The sequence below is a fragment of the Rhinatrema bivittatum genome, chromosome 4, assembly GCF_901001135.1.
Source record: "Rhinatrema bivittatum chromosome 4, aRhiBiv1.1, whole genome shotgun sequence".
NCBI classification, from domain to species: Eukaryota; Metazoa; Chordata; class Amphibia; order Gymnophiona; family Rhinatrematidae; genus Rhinatrema; species Rhinatrema bivittatum.
Genome location: NC_042618.1, coordinates 263,602,476 through 263,619,653, shown reverse-complemented (window position 1 = coordinate 263,619,653; position 17,178 = coordinate 263,602,476). Strand labels below are relative to the sequence as shown.

The 17,178-nt window shown below is 41.3% G+C and overlaps 1 protein-coding gene across 3 annotated transcripts in view; it reads right to left on the bottom strand.

Moving 5' to 3' along the window:
- Positions 1-5,176: 5,176 nt before the first annotated feature.
- The window catches only part of PACSIN2 (protein kinase C and casein kinase substrate in neurons 2), a 499,840-nt gene continuing 487,838 nt past the window's right edge, over positions 5,177-17,178 (bottom strand). For all 3 annotated transcript variants that reach the window (XM_029600100.1, XM_029600098.1, XM_029600101.1), the window contains 2 exons: positions 9,061-9,257; positions 5,177-8,131 (listed from right to left, as the gene is read on the bottom strand). In XM_029600100.1, the coding sequence (XP_029455960.1) occupies positions 8,019-8,131; positions 9,061-9,257 (310 nt within the window). In that variant the 3' untranslated portion in view covers positions 5,177-8,018. The remainder of the gene's footprint in view (positions 8,132-9,060; positions 9,258-17,178) is intronic.

Below are 17,178 nucleotides of genomic sequence, written 5' to 3'. Positions count from 1 at the left end.
AGTAATCTGATCCATAAATAGCTTAGAAAATTTGTTAGAAAAGCCAACCAAGACTAAAGCCTTGAGTATTGGACTTGAGAGATAACTCTCTATATCTGTTCCAAGGTAATGGGAGTATTCAAAAATTGAAGTTGTTGCTCAAACGATACATGGCAAATCCACAGAGGAAAAGTATGTCTTAGCCTCCTCTACATTTACAAGGAAACTTAGAATATAGTTGGCCATACTAATAGAAAAAAAAACTCGAGTGATTTCTTTAGATGAATTTACCAAAGTACCTGTGGTTCATTTTCATCACAGGAATATATTGGAACCTCCCCAACTTTGCACAATCCTAGCTAACAGATTATTACCAAATTGGAAAAAATGGAATTTATTTCTATTACCTTATATTATATGACTGTAATTTTGCAAGCCACCTAGAATCTAAAATAGGTGGCATATAAATGTTTTAAACATTAAAGTTTACAGCTTACGGAAAGTAACTTGTGTTAAAAATTTATGCCAGCCCATGAACTCTGAATTGTAGAAGGCTCTGACAAAAGCCACGGGAATATGCAGTTGGGGGTCAGTTTAAAAAAATATTTATTTTATTTAAGGTTTTTATATACCGGCATTCATGATAAATCACATCATGCTGGTTACATTAAACAGTGGTGCATAGAAAGAAAAAACAAACTGGAAACTGTAGTGCGGAAGAAAGCAGTTACAAAAAACAGGGATGCTTAAACTGGGAGAGGAAGGAAAAAGAAAAAGGTTAATAGCATTTTAAATATTTACAACGAACAGTTTAAATGAGCTGGTTGTATTATAGAACTTGAAGTTGAAGGACATTAGTTGGAGTTTGAATAATCCTTCAAAGGCCTCGTTAGAAGGAGGCTTCTCAAAACACTGTCCTGTTAGGTATTTTTCTTTCTGCTACTGGAAAATGGGTTTACAAATGGGTTCATGTTATATTTCTGTAATTACTAAATCTGTAATTATTTCAAAATGTTGTTTTACATTGGAAGACAATCCATGCAAAATCAGTAATGTTATGAAAAAAAACAAACTAGTTTGCAGGACATCATTGTCTATCAAAGTAAAATAAATATTTATGAAAAAGCATTGGGGCACGACAATTAAAATCCACAATTATTTTAAGCAAATAACTGACAATACTGTTTTTAATATTGTGACACCTCAGTACATTGGTGGAACAGTTCTTATCTGACTTCATTAGAAAGCCTATCAGCTAAAACATGCCATGATATGCAGGTGGCTGTAAGTCCTCATACTCCATTGTATTTTGATTGCTCTAAATGCATGCGATATGCCCAGTTTGATGGAGAAATTAACCGTACTCAGGTCAAAACTTAGGGGGTTGACAGATATCTGCATAACTGGATAATGACCACATCGCCAGCAATTGTTTCCCACAAAATTAAATAATTGACTAATGTGATGTGTTAATTCAGTAATGCCTCATGAAAAGTAAAGGGATTCATGACTATGAAATTGGCACAAATAGCATTAAATCAGTACCATTATGATTTTGGTGGTAAATTTAGATATTACTTTTAGATTATCAGGAATTAGGATTAATTGGGCACTTTTGTATTAAACTTGCAAAATTTATCACTAGAGAAGTATATCCAGACCCCAGCCTGGATATCAAAGTTAGCTAGATAAACTTATATGGCTAACTTTGGAGGTATGTTCAATAGTGCAGTTACACTTCTGAATATAGCCAGCTATCTTAAAGTTAGCCGGCTATTTATAGCCGGCTAACTTTAGATAGCTCTTTGCCTGATCAGATTAGCAGGCTTAAATTATCCAGCTAACGCTTAATATTGAAGTTAGCCGGCTAACTTACACTGCCAAACTCAAATCCCCCCAATTAGCCGGCTAAACTCTCTAGCTGGCTAGCATTTAGCTGTGATAAATCCCCAAAACTTTGTTTGGCCGGCTAACCTTTTGAGTTAGCCAATTTTAATGCTTTTTGAATATGGACCTCATTGTTATTTTCTAACTTTTATTGATTTTTTGTCAACAGTATATTTTATCCACTTCTCGTGGGTATACTGTTGGAAATAGCAACTTTACATGTCCACATTTCAACCATTTTCCCTAACTGTATTAGGGAAGAAGTGTTTGTCTTAATTTTTCTGCCTAAATAGAAAAGAAATCTCAACTGAAGCCATGTTCACTGTACAGGAACATCAGCATAATGAAACAAATACACTGACGTTAAAGAAGGCAAAGAAAATCAAACTAGATTGTATTTATTTAAATAATTTCTAGTTAAGTTTCAGACTGAATACTCAATTCTTAACAAAAGTGGAAAATCAAAGATAATCTAATGTGCATTTATTTTTGCTTAAGAGGATAAAACCAGTTTCATACAATAAACTAATGCTAATGATGCCCCCAAGCAGTCCCAACCTGCATTCCTCAACCAAGGAAATGTATAAAAAGCATATACAGAAAGAAACCTTTGCCAGCTTAGCTGATCAATTTAACAAAATTAGATAAATATGGAAAATATGAAACTAAAAAAATACCAAAAGGTCATTAACTTCTATTTTCCATTTGTTAAGGATTTCAAAAGCCCCCTGGGGCACCATAGTGGTCTTAGAGTAATCAGAGAACAGGTTGAGGATGTACTCTGGCAGAAATTTTGCTAAATTCTTTATTAGTGACAAGAAAGCAAACAAATGCAGTTCTGCAGTTCAAACAACAAAAAGGTAGTATTACAGTTCAGTAGAGTTTTTCTCGCTCTAGACTTCCTTCTCTCCCTTGAGCCTCCTGTTCCCTTCAGGATTTCCTACAGTTTTAGGCTTAAGATGGACCAGACTGATCTCTGGGATCCAGTCCTTTAAGATATTTTGGGGTTTTCTCCTGTATACTCCTTCACAGCTCCTTTTTTGAATGCAAGATTTGATCTTTAATGTTGAATATGCATCTGAATTAGCTTAGAATATATATATACAAGCCGTAAAGCCCGTTAAAAACTGGCTACATCCCTCTGTCTCTCACCTCCCCCTCATTCTCTCTCCCCCACTCTTCACCACCCCCCTCCCCCACCCACTCCTCTCCACCCTCCCTCTCCTCTCACTCAGTCCCCCCTCTCCCTCACTCCCTCCCACTAGGTCCCCCCTCTCCCTCCCTCCCACTCACTCAGTCCCCCCTCCCTCCCTCCCTCCCCTCACTCAGTCCCCCTCTCCCTCCACTCACTCAGTCCCCCTCTCTTCACCCCCTCCATTTCCTCCCGGCGCCGTAAGCGCGACTTCCCGCAACCCTCGCCCGGCTCCATTAACTCCTCCCGCTCCTGCCGGCAGATCTCGGGGGGGGGGGTCACTCCCGCGCTGCGCGGCAGTGACCCCCCCCCCGGAGATCTGCCGGCAGATCTGGGGGGGGTCACTCCCGCGCGCGCGGCAGTGACCCCCCCCCCCCGAGATCGGCGGCAGATCTGGGAGGAGAAGTTAGCGGTTTCTCCTCCCGCATCCTGCAGGCAGATCTGGTGGGGGGGGGGCGCGAGGAGTGACACCCCCCCCCCCGAGATCTGCCGGCAGATCTCGGGGGGGGGGGGCGCGGGAGTGACACCCCCCCCCAGAGATCTGCCGGCAGATCTCGGTGGGGGGGCGCGGGGAAGTGACACCCCCCCCCCCGAGATCTGCCGGCAGATCGGGGAGGAGAAGCAGCGGCACCGCGATCGCCGCGCGCGGCGCCGCTGTGCTTCTCCTCCCGCTCCTGCGGCCCCCACCGCCATTTTTTTTTCTGATCGACATCCTTGCCCGCACATGCGCAGTAGAGCTGTGCTCTACTGCGCATTGCGGGCCGTCGGTCACAGGCCATTTATAAGGTAGATCTATATATATATATATATATATATACACACCACACACACCTAATGAAAGAAGAAAATAGGCCAAAAACAAAAAATAAAGTGTTCAGCAAATGAAACTAATGACAGAAAAAAAGAACACTAATGAGCCAATTTATATATACACTCAAAAAAATATATTTAGTATCAAATTCCTAAAAGGTATGTTTATACAAAAACCTAACATGCATACCATCAAAATGCATGAAGATGAAAAACAAACATCATCACAAACAATTCTGGGGTAGATTTTAAAAACTTGCGCACACATGGACATGCAATTTTATAACATGTGCGCGCATGTTATAAATCGGGGGTCGGCGCATGCAAGGAGGTGCACATTTGTTGCAACCTGCGTATGCCGACGCCCGCGGCCTTCAGCAATTCCTTCCCAGTCTGCTCCAATTTAGGAGCGGCCAAGGAGGGAACTTCCCTACCCCCTATACTACCTTTTTTCTACCCCTTCCCCTAACCTACTCGCTCCCTAGCCCTATTCTAAACCCCCCTAAATCCTTGTCATGCCATTTGCTCCTGCTTGGGGCAGGAGCAATTTGCGCATGCTGGCACGCGATCCCCTGGCACAGTGGCAAATGGCCGCTGTGCCACGCACCTCTAGCCATGCCAACGCCCCCTCCCCTTTCCTGAGGCCCTGGACTTACATGTGTCCCGGGGATTTACGCATGTGGTCGGGGCTTTGAAAATTGGCCTGGCGCACATAAGCTCGGGATTTACGCGTGTAAGGTTTTGAAAATTTACCCCTTTATGTAAAGCTACAATCTCAACGCTGTTTTTCACTACAAAGGAGTTTTCCTCATTTTAAATAAAGACATTTTGAGGTGCTCTTTGTGGCTATCGTTTGGAATACAACAACACTCTAAATCCTTGGATTTACAACATTGAGCTTCTTCTAAATGGGGTTTTCTGATTACGTGTATCTCTGCATTTCTGTTCCTGACATTGTTCCCATTTGGAATACAATAACACTCTAATCCTTGGATTACAACATTCATCTTCCTCTATTTAACTACAGAGGAGTTTCCTCGGTTTTGTAAGACATTCAGTATTTCCCGTTGTGGTTACCATCTGGAATACAATAACACTTGTAATCCTTTGATTAACAACATTCAGCTTCTTCTAATCTACAAAATGTGCATTTATTCTAGTTTCCACTTATTGACTGTCATAGGTACCGTTGCGCTATTCAAGTGTAATTTATTATAGAGATTGACTGTCTGCAGTCTTATCTTATAAAATTACTTTGATACTGTAAACACTTTTCATAAAATTGTGTTGTGATGCTCTTATGTGTTGCATCTTGATGCATTTTGATGGCATGCATGTCAATTTTTGTATAAAAATACCTTTTAGAATTTGATACTAAATAAATATATTTTTTTTAGAGTGTGGATATAAATTGGCTCATTATAGTAATTTTTTTCTGTCATAATATATATATATATATATGACAGAGATGGGGAGGTATTTTTATGCTTTCCAACATATATAATTTCCAGAGAACTGAGTCTCCAAAAAAATATGCCCATTGCTTTCTATGGGAAATCAAAAGAAGCTTTTACAACTGTTAGAATGCCAACTTCCACTCCATTCCAGAAGTACCCCCTCACGCTTCCAGCAATTTGGCACAGAGCAGCAAAGGCAAACAGAAATAGATACTATACCCCACACATCCTTCAAAGAGATAGGAAAAATAACCAAAGCAACTGGCGATGGATGGCACTAAAAGGCACTTTTGAAGGCACCTCCCCCACTTTCAAAGTCATACTTCATGCATTCCTACAACCCCAGACATACAGCCACACCCACCTCCCCATTCATTTGCCATTCACACACATACTCTAACATATCTCTAGCTACCTGTCCCCCTACTACACCCCACATATCCACATCCTATACATTCCTACACACCCACCTTACATAATCCCACAACCACCACAAACATTATATCTATACAGGTACACTTGCACCCTCATACACACTTCCACCCACCTGTTCCCCAAAAATCCCATGAGGAAGCCATACACATCCTATCACTAGCAAACTCATTTAATATACCATGCACAGTTATTTTTTAGTAAAAAGGAGTTTTCTAGCAGTTTTCACTAGAAGTGCTGTCAATCCTGCTGGCAATGAGAATGGCAGTTTGTTGCTGGCCATTCAGCCACAAATAAAGCACTGCAAAAACAATATATTGTATAATTTGGAATTATCATATGGTTTGACAAACCAATTATGTGGCATTTTATTTTGTTCCCAAGCAGAAAAAAAGTTAGTGAGTTAGTGGTATAGCCAGATCAAGTGCTAACTTCACGCTGGACAGCATATGATATACTAGAGAACTGCATTCTTTGGAAGGGAGAAAAAAAGTAACTGTTTAGTCAAGGTAACAAGCGGTAGCAGTCCTGAAGCTGGAGTCTTCTGGAATTCACACAGTACAGTAACTTTAGTCAACAGGAAGCCCAATGGATTCTCTTATAGTTTGTATATTGTCTTTGATAATAAGAATACCAACAACTTCCAGTCTCCCAATTCTAAAAGTTTTTGTTATTTAGTTTTCTGGTGACAGCTCTAAGTAAAATTTCAAGAAAAAATATTTGCTTCCTTCTTTTAGCGTTACACACTTCCATTACAGCAGAAAGTAAAACATCAATACTGCTACGATTTCCTAGACCAAAATACCATTAAGAAATCAACTTTTTATAATTAAATAATATATATTTATGGTGCAATGTTTTAGATTACTACTATAGTTCCATAGTATAGCACATCTATTTCTCTCAGAACTGTGTGTCTTTTTATATATGTTTTTCACAGATTCCTGTATTATACTATGTGATACTAAGGGCACCTTTTTAGTTTGTCATAAATGCGTCATATCAGGTAAATGAGCAAAAAGGCTACAATTAATTCTGATGAAAACTTTACAGTGTTGTGCTACAAAAAAGCAAAGGATTAAAGCTTATTCATATATGAACCATAATTTAGCAACATAATTCCAACTACAATACCTTATTTTCTAGGTATCTGGAAGTCTGAATCACAGAATACTTGAGACTCTCATAAGAGGACTAGTAAAAAAGGGACAGTATTGACTTAAATATGCCTGCAATTTAATAGTCTTCAAGCAGTTTTTAATCTAACCCATGGCATACATGCTCTTTAGTTTTGTTTGAATATCAAATTATATATAGATAAGTATATGCACATACATACATGCATAGTCTTCCAACAAAAAGACGTTTTGAATTTTTTTTACTTGAAAAACATCTCAGTACATCTTTTACTTTCCAAAAATCAGTCGTGAAATTGTTAGCAAGGATTATATTCTAAGAAGACTATGGCATATGGGAGGGATTTCTCAAGAGTGCTACTTATGTTCTATCCTGAAAACCATCTTCAGTGTAAAAAAAAAATGCATAAATAGCATTTACAACAGAAATACAACCACAGTTTATATGTTTATAAAATGAGCATCTGCAAATATCTGTAGCATATAATCTATTCAATACAATACTTGTTATATATCATGGTAAGAACCACATTGGCAGCATGGAGAGAATAAGTATACAACATTCTAGAAATGCTGCAGTGATCTCATTGTTTGCAGAAAATTGCATAAATCTAGTTCATAATTTAGGTACTGCACAAAATGAAATGGATCCAACAAAAAACTGAATTTCCACTTTAAATAGTAATAAAAATGCATAGTCTCAGAAATACCAAATAGCATAAAGCAAACATCAATGCAGAAAATAAACTGCTTCAAATTACAGTTGATCGCTTAAAATAAAGTATGATTATTTGAAGAATACAAGGCACTGCTGCAGATAAAGGAGAAAACACAAAACGTACAGAGAGAGAGAAATAAAGAGACATTCAGAGGGAAACTGAAAAAGCGGTAAGTTGCTACATAAACACAAGCTCCTAAGTTTTGTACTGTGTATAAGCCACAGAACAAGGCTAATAACCTGTTCATATGTCTTCACTGGTATTAGTACTGATATATAATCATAAATTCTTTGCATTAAACAAGGCATGTACACAATACACTATCCATTTCCCACCCTAATGAAAACAGACTGAGCTGTACAGGTAGAACAGTATTGTAGCACACATGGAATCACTTTGTTCTTGGTCACTGGATTGCTTCCACATAGTTGGCTGGGTACAAGCCCATTTGTCCACTCTCCAAACGTCCTTTGCACCAGCCCTGTTCATCTTCATCTTCTATTTTAGTTAGCTCCTCCCCTGCAAAACAAAGTTTTACATTTAGCAAACTGTACTGCAACACTTTTGTAATTATGCTATTTGTTAAGGTTTTAAAAGTTATTAAGAGTTTCTACCTTTATTCATTCTCTATAATGGGAAGAAGGCAGGCCAAGGGAAGGGATATAGTCACCCTTTGAAAGACGCTGCAAACTTGTTAAAAATCAAATTGAAAAAGCACATTTTCAATTTGTTTATTGTCATAAAATTGGGTCATGGGAATTCAATGTAGCAGGTTTGGTTATAAATGTTGAATTTCTGGACGTTCACTAAAATGAAGTCGTTCAAATTTTCTAACTCCCATTCCTGCAAAACTTTCTCTTATTGCCTAAAATTGCTGCTGCTAATGCAGCAAATGTCAAGAACCAGAATGCACTGGAATAGAAGATAGAAATTTATATTGAGGAAGATATTTAGTGCTGGATAAATAGGGACAGCTACTAAATATCTGATTATGTTCAGCAGGCACCACTTAGCCGGATAAGTATTTATCCAGCTAAGTAGATAGCCTGATATCTTGGGGGTGGGCAATGGGCAGATCGAGATGAGGCAACTTAACTGGATAAATGCCTATATTCAGCCGTACCTGTTAAGTTAACCGAATAAGTTAGACCTGCTTAGTAGCAGGTCTAAAATTATCCAGATATAAGTTATCTGGCTAACTAGAATTTATCCAATTACATTCAACAGTATAGCTGTGCTGCTGAATACCCCTTCTAAATTATCCAGATAAGTTATATCTGGACATCTTTGAATATTGGGCCCATAATGTTTTACGATACTGGCATGACCACTAAAAAAGGTACCTGCCTCATCAACTGGACAGAACAAATTCACAGAAGCCATGCTGGAAAATTAAAAGCCACCAAGCATTATGTTTTCAGCAAAATTATAAAATTAAAAGCTTTTACCGGCTTTAAAGCTGAGTTCATCATGTTCTTGGCCCTCATAATCATATAGTGCTCGTACTCGCACCTCCATGCTAGATGATACCTCCTCATCAAATGGATTAGTGTCCCCATTTGCATCATTAGAAGTGAAAGGATTATTAGATTCATCATCAGACCACTCAGTAGGATAGCTTTGGCTTTTATCATAACTGCTGATGCTAAAAACACAATTAAAAAAAAATATGTTGCTTAATACTATATTGTAAAACTTTTAATTGGGATTAGGCACTACAGCATGAAGAAAATCAGTTTTTGATGGTAATGGATTGAAAAAAAATGTGTGAAATAATTGTATTCCATTCCCTCCACAAAAAAACAAGTCTCCCCCTCTCCTCTGAAGCACCACCATATACTCCCAGATTTCATCAAATATACGGCTCGATACAGCAAGGACGCGTTAGAAAGAGTGAGGCAGTGCCGGGCGCACCCTCATTTGCCCCACACACTGTTCTGATCACATACCGCTCGATACTCTATTTAAATTGCTTGCAAATGCAAGCCGCGTCTGCGAAGCGTTAGGCGAAGCGTTAGGCCCGCGCAACCCATTTTACTGTATAGGCGCTTAATACAGCGCCTATACAGTATCCTGGGTGCGCTAGTACCTGTCATTTCAAATGTCATTTCAAATGACAGGCACCAGGAAGTGGATCCCAACTTTAACCCATGAAAACCTAAAAACCGAAAATCCCCTCCTCCCGAAGTCGCTCGACATGTGCCAACTTACCTTTTGTTGCTTTCAGCCCCTTCCCTTCTCTGCCACCCTCCGGAGGGGGCAGCCGGCGGCGAAAGCGGCTTGCAGCGACGCAGGTCCCGGTTCTCCAGGCTCGGCCCTCATCAAATTGTGAAGTCAGGTGAGAGCCCACTGTTCTGTGCCCTCTCCAGTCACGGTGCGAGCAGAGTGAAGCGAAGCGTACTTTCATTGGCCTGAGCGCCCGTCAATTTGGGCGCTCCAGCCAATGAAAGCACATAGACGGGCATGACGCACGCCGTGACGTCACGTGCGCCCGTCCATGTGCGCCCAAATTGACGGGCGTTCCAGCCAATGAAAGCACATAAACGGGCGTGCTTTTATTGGCTGTGCGCCCGTCAATTTGGGCGCACATGGACGGGCGCCCGTGACGTCACGGCGTGCGTCACGCACGCCTGTCTATGTGCTTTCATTGGCTGGAGCGCCCAAATTGACAGGCGTGCTTTCATTGGCTGAGCACCCGTCAATTTGGGCGCACATGGACGGGCGCGCGTGACGTCACGGCATGCGTCACGCACGCCCGTCTATGTGCTTTCATTGGCTGGAGCGCCCAAATTGACGGGCGCTCAAGCCAATGAAAGTACGCTTCGCTTCGCTTGCGCCGTGACTGGAGAGGGCACAGAACAGTGGGCTCTCACCTGACTTCACAATTTGATGAGGGCTGAGCCAGGAGAACCGGGACCTGCGCGGGTGGGGGGGAATGCAGCAAGCCGCTTTCGCCTCCGGCTCCCCCCTCCGGAGGGCGGCAGAGAAGGGAAGGGGCTGAAAAGCACAGAACAGTGGGCTCTCACCTGACTTCACAATTTGATGAGGGCCTTGCCAGGAGAACCGGGACCTGCGCGGGGGGATCGCTGCAATCCGCTTTCGCCGCCGGCTGCCCCCTTCGGAGGACGGCAGAGAAGGGAAGAAGCTGAAAGCAACAAAAAGTAAGAAAGCAACAAAAAGTAATGTCGAGTCACTTCGGGAGGAGGGGATTTTAGGTTTTTAGAGGTTTCCTTTTGGGGAAAGTTTGCCGTCTACCATTACCCCTGCCTCTTACGCAGGGGTAAGGGTAGGCGGTAAGTTAGCAGGTTAAACGCGTGGCTAAATGGCAGGGTAAAATAGCGATAGTCGGGGCGCACGTTACTGTATGGGAGGGAATAGCTAATTCGATCGTTTACATGTAATTTACATGCTGCAGGCGGAAGGGGTTACCCGGTGATTTAAAGAGGCGGTAAGAATCGGTTAAAGGGGATTGTGTATCGCAGGAAGGGCTAACGCGGCCGGAAAGTGAGTAGAAAGCAGGTTAGGAGCGGGGTAACCGCGGCTGCACTTTACTGTATTGACCTGATAGTAAGTAAACAGCATTTTAAAACTTACCCAACAATAATATTGAAACAAAAATTGTAAGCAGAAGCAAAGCCATATACATAATTTTATAGCATAGGTTGCCTCAGAAACTGTAATTTTCTTACACAAATGTTTCAAAAACATATAAGAACAAAGCATACAGCAAGTCATGTTAGCTACTGTGGCTGACATCAGGACAACCACCAGCAGAGAGAAGTAAAAATGACATCTGTTAGAAAAAAGGAATTAGATTTAGAACACTGCTCACAGAATCCTCTTACATGAGGACTTTATGCATTGTGTGAAGTACAGTGCACCTACTTATAAATTAAAAATTAGAAACCTTGGATAGAGGAAGTTGACAGAGAAAAACAAATTGTTCTTTCACCAACTTTTTAGTTTTATTGTCCTCCTTTTCAGTGATAGTACTGCCAGTTTCTTCGTCATCTTCAAAGGGATTGGAACTTGACTGTACTGACTGCACTGTATTCGGGACACTAATAACTATTTGGGAAAAAGAAAGCATTAACATGACCCTATCGATTAAGACAATATATTTATGTAAATATTTTATTTTACTTTCCAATTAAAAAGCATGACTCAGTTTTCCATAGCAATACTGATTTCTAGCTCCAGTTCAAATTTTTCTCTCCCTCTATACAAGTAATTCAGCTAAATTATTTTCAGTTTAATACCTTACCATATACACACACAGATATATATATATATATATAAATAACTTATATGCACACAAATACACACAAATACATGCAATACACATTATATGCATACATGTAAACCTGTAAATGTATTCATACACATCGACATGTAACAAATTTAAAAATTCATTGAGTTGGAAATTTTAATATCTAAGTGGATACTATTGGTTCTGAGAAAGAACAGGAATTCTTAACTAATTCAAGTATACTGGGTCTTACTTAAGCAATGAAATCCCATCTTCATTCTAGAGACCACATATTACATTTATTTATCTATCTTTGGTCCAATAAGAACAGTAACATTAACATTAATTTGTTTGGGTCAGGCATTTTTTTTTTCATAAACATTTTTACTGAATTTTTTTAAACAAAGTTACAAAAAAAATACAACACAAACCCCAAAAAGAACTATACAAAAGCCATAGAATGACCATAAAGACTTAGTATTGAGGTAAAAAAAAAGTTCAAATTCTAAAGTCACAAACAGTCAACTCATTACCTCGACTCTATTTCCACCCCCCACCCCTCCCATTAGAGTAGCACTTCCTAAAAGTGTATCTGGAAGAAAATAAGACAATATGTTACAAATTTGGGAATCCTTCTTATTCTCCCTACAATCACAAGCGAGAAGCTCTATTGTAAATCTCTAAGGATACGAAAGTTTGGAAAATAAATTTCATAAAGGGTTAGGACATAACTACGTGTCTTTCACTCTGTTCCATATTCATTAAGTTTAAATGCTACCCCACTAGGCAATGAATGAGTTAAGACATGTCCTTGGACTCTGTAGCTGTAGCTTTTTGAGATTAGTATGCTGAGTGAACTTATGCAGTATTTTTCAAAAGGAGATAGAAGAAAACTAGGTAGGCATTTTTATGGAAAATTTACACTCAATGCATGCTACAAAAAATAATTAAATACATATAAGCACAACAGTAAAACCATAAATGTATATAACAAATACCACAATAAATTAACACAAAAATTAAATATAACAATTAAAATAGATAAGATTCTTACAGATTTTTGTTTTCAGTGTTTTATTTTTCCTAGGAATTTCAAAGTTATAACAAAAGAAAAATCGAAGGAAAAAAGACTTAGGGGTCAATTTTCAAAGCAGCGCGTCGCCGTCCATGTGCGCGCGGTGTCTGGCACTCGCACATGGATGCGCCGATTTTATAACATGCACGCGCATGTTATAAAATCTGATCACCCCCATGGGGGGGGCGAATTTTCAAGTAATACGCGTGGCGACGCAATTAGGCCTCTCCCAGTTCCCTCCAATTAAGGAGCGGACTAGAGGGAACTTCCTTACCCCCCTGCTTAACCTTCCTTCCCTTTCCCTTTCCCCTCTCCTCCCTGACACCTAACCCCTACCTAACCATCCAAAATTGTTTTTATTTAACCACTTATTGCTCCTCCGGAGTAGACGTAATTTCTGTGCGCCGGTTGGCCGGTCTCCATCCCGCCCTTCCCTGCCCCTTTTTCAGAGCCTGGCACTTGTGCGCATGCTGGGGTTTACATGTGTCTTTTAAAAGTTTCCTAAATTGGCTTCAATTAGTAATTCAGATCAAATTTGATTGATTTTACTCTGAATTAAGACTTGAATCTGCATGTGAGGTTTATAAGAACTTTTTAAATAAATAAATTATGAACCTGGCTGGTTGAAAGCACAGTCAAAAGACTTTGTACATTTTGCTCCCTGCATGAAATAACTGCTGAGAAATTGTTAGGGGCTATTGGTAACCTGCCAGCTAAACTGCACAAATATGGATATAGATTTATCATTTTGCTATAATTTTATGAGAATAGTGCCCAAGATAAAAAGGGGCGTGGTTAGGGAAATGTTCCCAGATACAGCAATGCGCATTACATTTCACACACCTGCATGAGCTAAGAAGTGCCCGACAGGCTTTTATCACATTTGGGCCGCTGAGAGAGAAAGAAAAGAGAGAGACTGACTCTTGTAAGGCCATCATATAAGCAGGGGCGGACTGGCCTATCGGGGATCGGGCTTCCCCCGGTCACGTGGTCTCGACCGCGTGGCTCTTCCTCAGCCCAGCCTCAGCGCCTCCCAGCCAGCCCCTGCCGGAGACAAGCCAGCGGGGGCCAAAGAAATAAAACTCAAGGCCGGCAGAGGCCGAAGAAAAGAAGATCAGCCAGCCCCCGTGGGAGACCAAGCCGGCAGGGGCCGAAGAAATTAAAATCGAGGCCGGCGGCGTGGAGGCCGAAGAAAAGAAGATGTGCACCGCCCAGCCAGCCCTCACTTGGCCTCCGGTGGGGGCTGAAGAAATTAAAATCGAGGCCGGCAGGGCCAAAGATATTAAATCGAGGCCGGCGGAGGCCGAAGAAAAGAAGATGGGCACCTCCCAGCCAGCCTCAAGCGGAGGCTGGCTGGGCGACACGCATCTTCTTTTCTTCGGCCTCCACCGGCCTCGATTTTGATATCTTCGGCCCCCACCAGAGACCAAGCCGGAGGGCTGAAGAAATTAAAACCGAGGCCGGCGGGGGCCAAAGAAGTGAACACCGGTGCTGCTGGTTTTGCTATTTTTTTTTTAAGCCTTTAGAAAATGTATATTTTTAAATGACTAAGACTGGAATCTTCCCATTTAAAAGGGAAGTTGACTAAGGATGTCTTTCGGTTCCATATCTCACATGAATAATCATATGACTGATAGTTTGAAGAAAGACACTTGCTTTATTGCCTGAAAGCGTAAAACAAGAGAAGCTGTACGTGTGGGTGGCTGTCCCTTGGGAGGACAGAACCTGAAGGAAGGGTGTCATTTCGCCTTCTGATAGGAATGTGGTTTTCTTATTTAATGGTTGGGATCATCACTTTCACTTTTAGTAAAAGTGAAAAATGCTGCAAGTCTGAAAGCAAGGTGCTTCTGTGAGAGTAAGTGTATGTGAGACAGGGAGGTGCTTCTGTGTGTCAATGTGTGTGCAAGAGAGATGGAGCATGTTTTTGGCTGGCTTGTGGCTGTGAGAGAGGGCATGTGTGATTGAGAGCTTGTGTGTAAGTGAAATAGAGAGAGCATGTGTGATTGAAAGCCTTTGTAAGAGGGAGCGAGAGCATTGTGTGATTGAGAGAGACTGGCCAGAGAGGTGACGTGTGTATGTGAGACTGATCAGGGAGATGACTGGTGTGTGTGTGTGGTATGTGTGTGTGAGGAGAGAGAGACTGGTTGGGGAGATGATTGGTGTGTAGAGACAGAAACTGGTCTTGAGGGTATGGCTGGTGTGTGTGAGAGAGAGGAGAAGAGATTGTTGTGGTCCCTAAGGAAGAGGACCGTGAGGACAGCTTCAGCAGCTACTGCTGCTTCTGGTGTGGCCTGCAAGGGAAAGGAGTAGGAGAACTGCTGGAGAGGGTAAGTAAAGGTGGCTTTTTAAGTTCATTTTTCTTGATTGACTACCATTTTAATTATTGGGTAGTATGTGATGTGTCTGCTGTTTGAAATATTTTATTGGTGTTTGGTAAAGGTTTCAAAATTTCTGAGTCTTTAATTATTGGATATTCTATTCATCAGCTGTTTTGAAATTATTTTATTAGTATGATTTTATAATTATGATTCATGATTTATATATCTTGATTTTATTGATTGTTTCATGAGGAACGGTGACATTTTTGTTTTTCTATTGTTGCACTGTATAGAGTCTGGCATGTATGTTTTACAGTTTAGTTTTTGTCTGCACATTTCTATTTATACTTTATGTGGCTTTATTCTGTATTTGGTGAGAGTTTGTGTTCTGTATGCAAAACTGAGATGAAGCATTCTTTTAGCATGTGGTTTCTCTGTAGGGATCTGTAGTAGCTTGGCCTGTTCTGTTTCCTGATAGGAGGTGTATTGATATTTTAGATTCTGGTGTAATATTTGTGGTATTCTTTTTCATAGGTGGGGTTGTTTTTTTTGAGTTTTGGCAAAAGTACTGTGTTGATACAGGAGGACCATGCCGAAATATAGGGGGGTGTACATATATATGTAAATTTATATGTAAATTATATTGTATATTAATTGGGTACCCATGGCCAGTATGGAGAAAAATCCCCCGGGCCACTATTTTCCCTCAATCCGCCCCTGCATATAAGTAAACTATTTATACCACTGTAAGAGGGGCAACTAGTAACTCAGGGTGAGGTTTTGGGGGGCAGTTTTACATGCAAATTCAGAGGTATGAACAGCACAGTAGACATCAGTGAAGATTTCGTGTGATTTGGAGTGATAACAGTACACAGCGAAGTCGAGAGTACAATGTACAAATCTCATCTTTGTGTACCTGTTATCACTTCAAATCACACAAAATCTTCACTGATGTCTATTGTTGAGATTACTTACCTGATAATCTCCTTTTCCTTAGTGTATGCAGATGGACTCAAAACAAATGGGTATAGTGTGCTCGTGCTAGTAGTTGGAGACGGATCTGACGTCAGCACGGGTACATATACCCCTGCAGGAAGTGCAGCAATTCAGTAATCTTCCTTGCAAAAGCTTTATGGATATATGTGTGACTGACCGATCGATTAATCAACAGGATTACCCTGACCAATTGATGGTAGCTGGAGACCGCCAGTGTACTCAGCCAGAAGGCGTCAACACCCGGCAGGGTGGATGCCCTATATAAGAAAACATGGCTTACCGTGAGTCGGTGAATCCCCATGTATACCGGCAGCCGGGCGGGATGCTGAGTCCATCTGTATACACTAAGGAAAACGAGATTATCAGGTAAGTCTCAACATTTCCTAGCGTGTAGCAGATGGACTCAAAACAAATGGGATGTACAAAAGCTACTCCCGGACTGGGTGGGAGGCTGCCCGAGGGCCGTTTAGGATTGCCCTCGCAAATGCCGTGTCCTCCCGGGCCTGGACATCCAGACGGTAGAATCTGGAGAAGGTATGGAGGGAGGACCATGTCACCGCTGTACATATCTCTGCAGGCGACAGCAGCTTAGCTTCTGCCCAAGAGGCCGATTGTGCTCTGGTAGAACGAGCCTTGACCTGTAGAGGCGGTGGTTTTCCCGCCTCTATGTAGGCTGCCTTGATAACTTCTTTAATCCAGCGGGCGATGGTTGGCCGTGAGGCCGCTTCCCCTTGCTTCTTCCCGCTGTGCAGGACGAACAGGTGGTCCGTCTTTCGTACTGCTTCTGACATTTCCAGGTACCTGGACAGCAGTCTGCCGATGTCGAGATGGCGTAGCATTCGACCTTCCTCCGACTTCTGCAAATCTTCCGTGGTAGGCAAGGATATGGTTTGGTTGAGGTGAAAGCGTGAGACCACTTTGGGTAAAA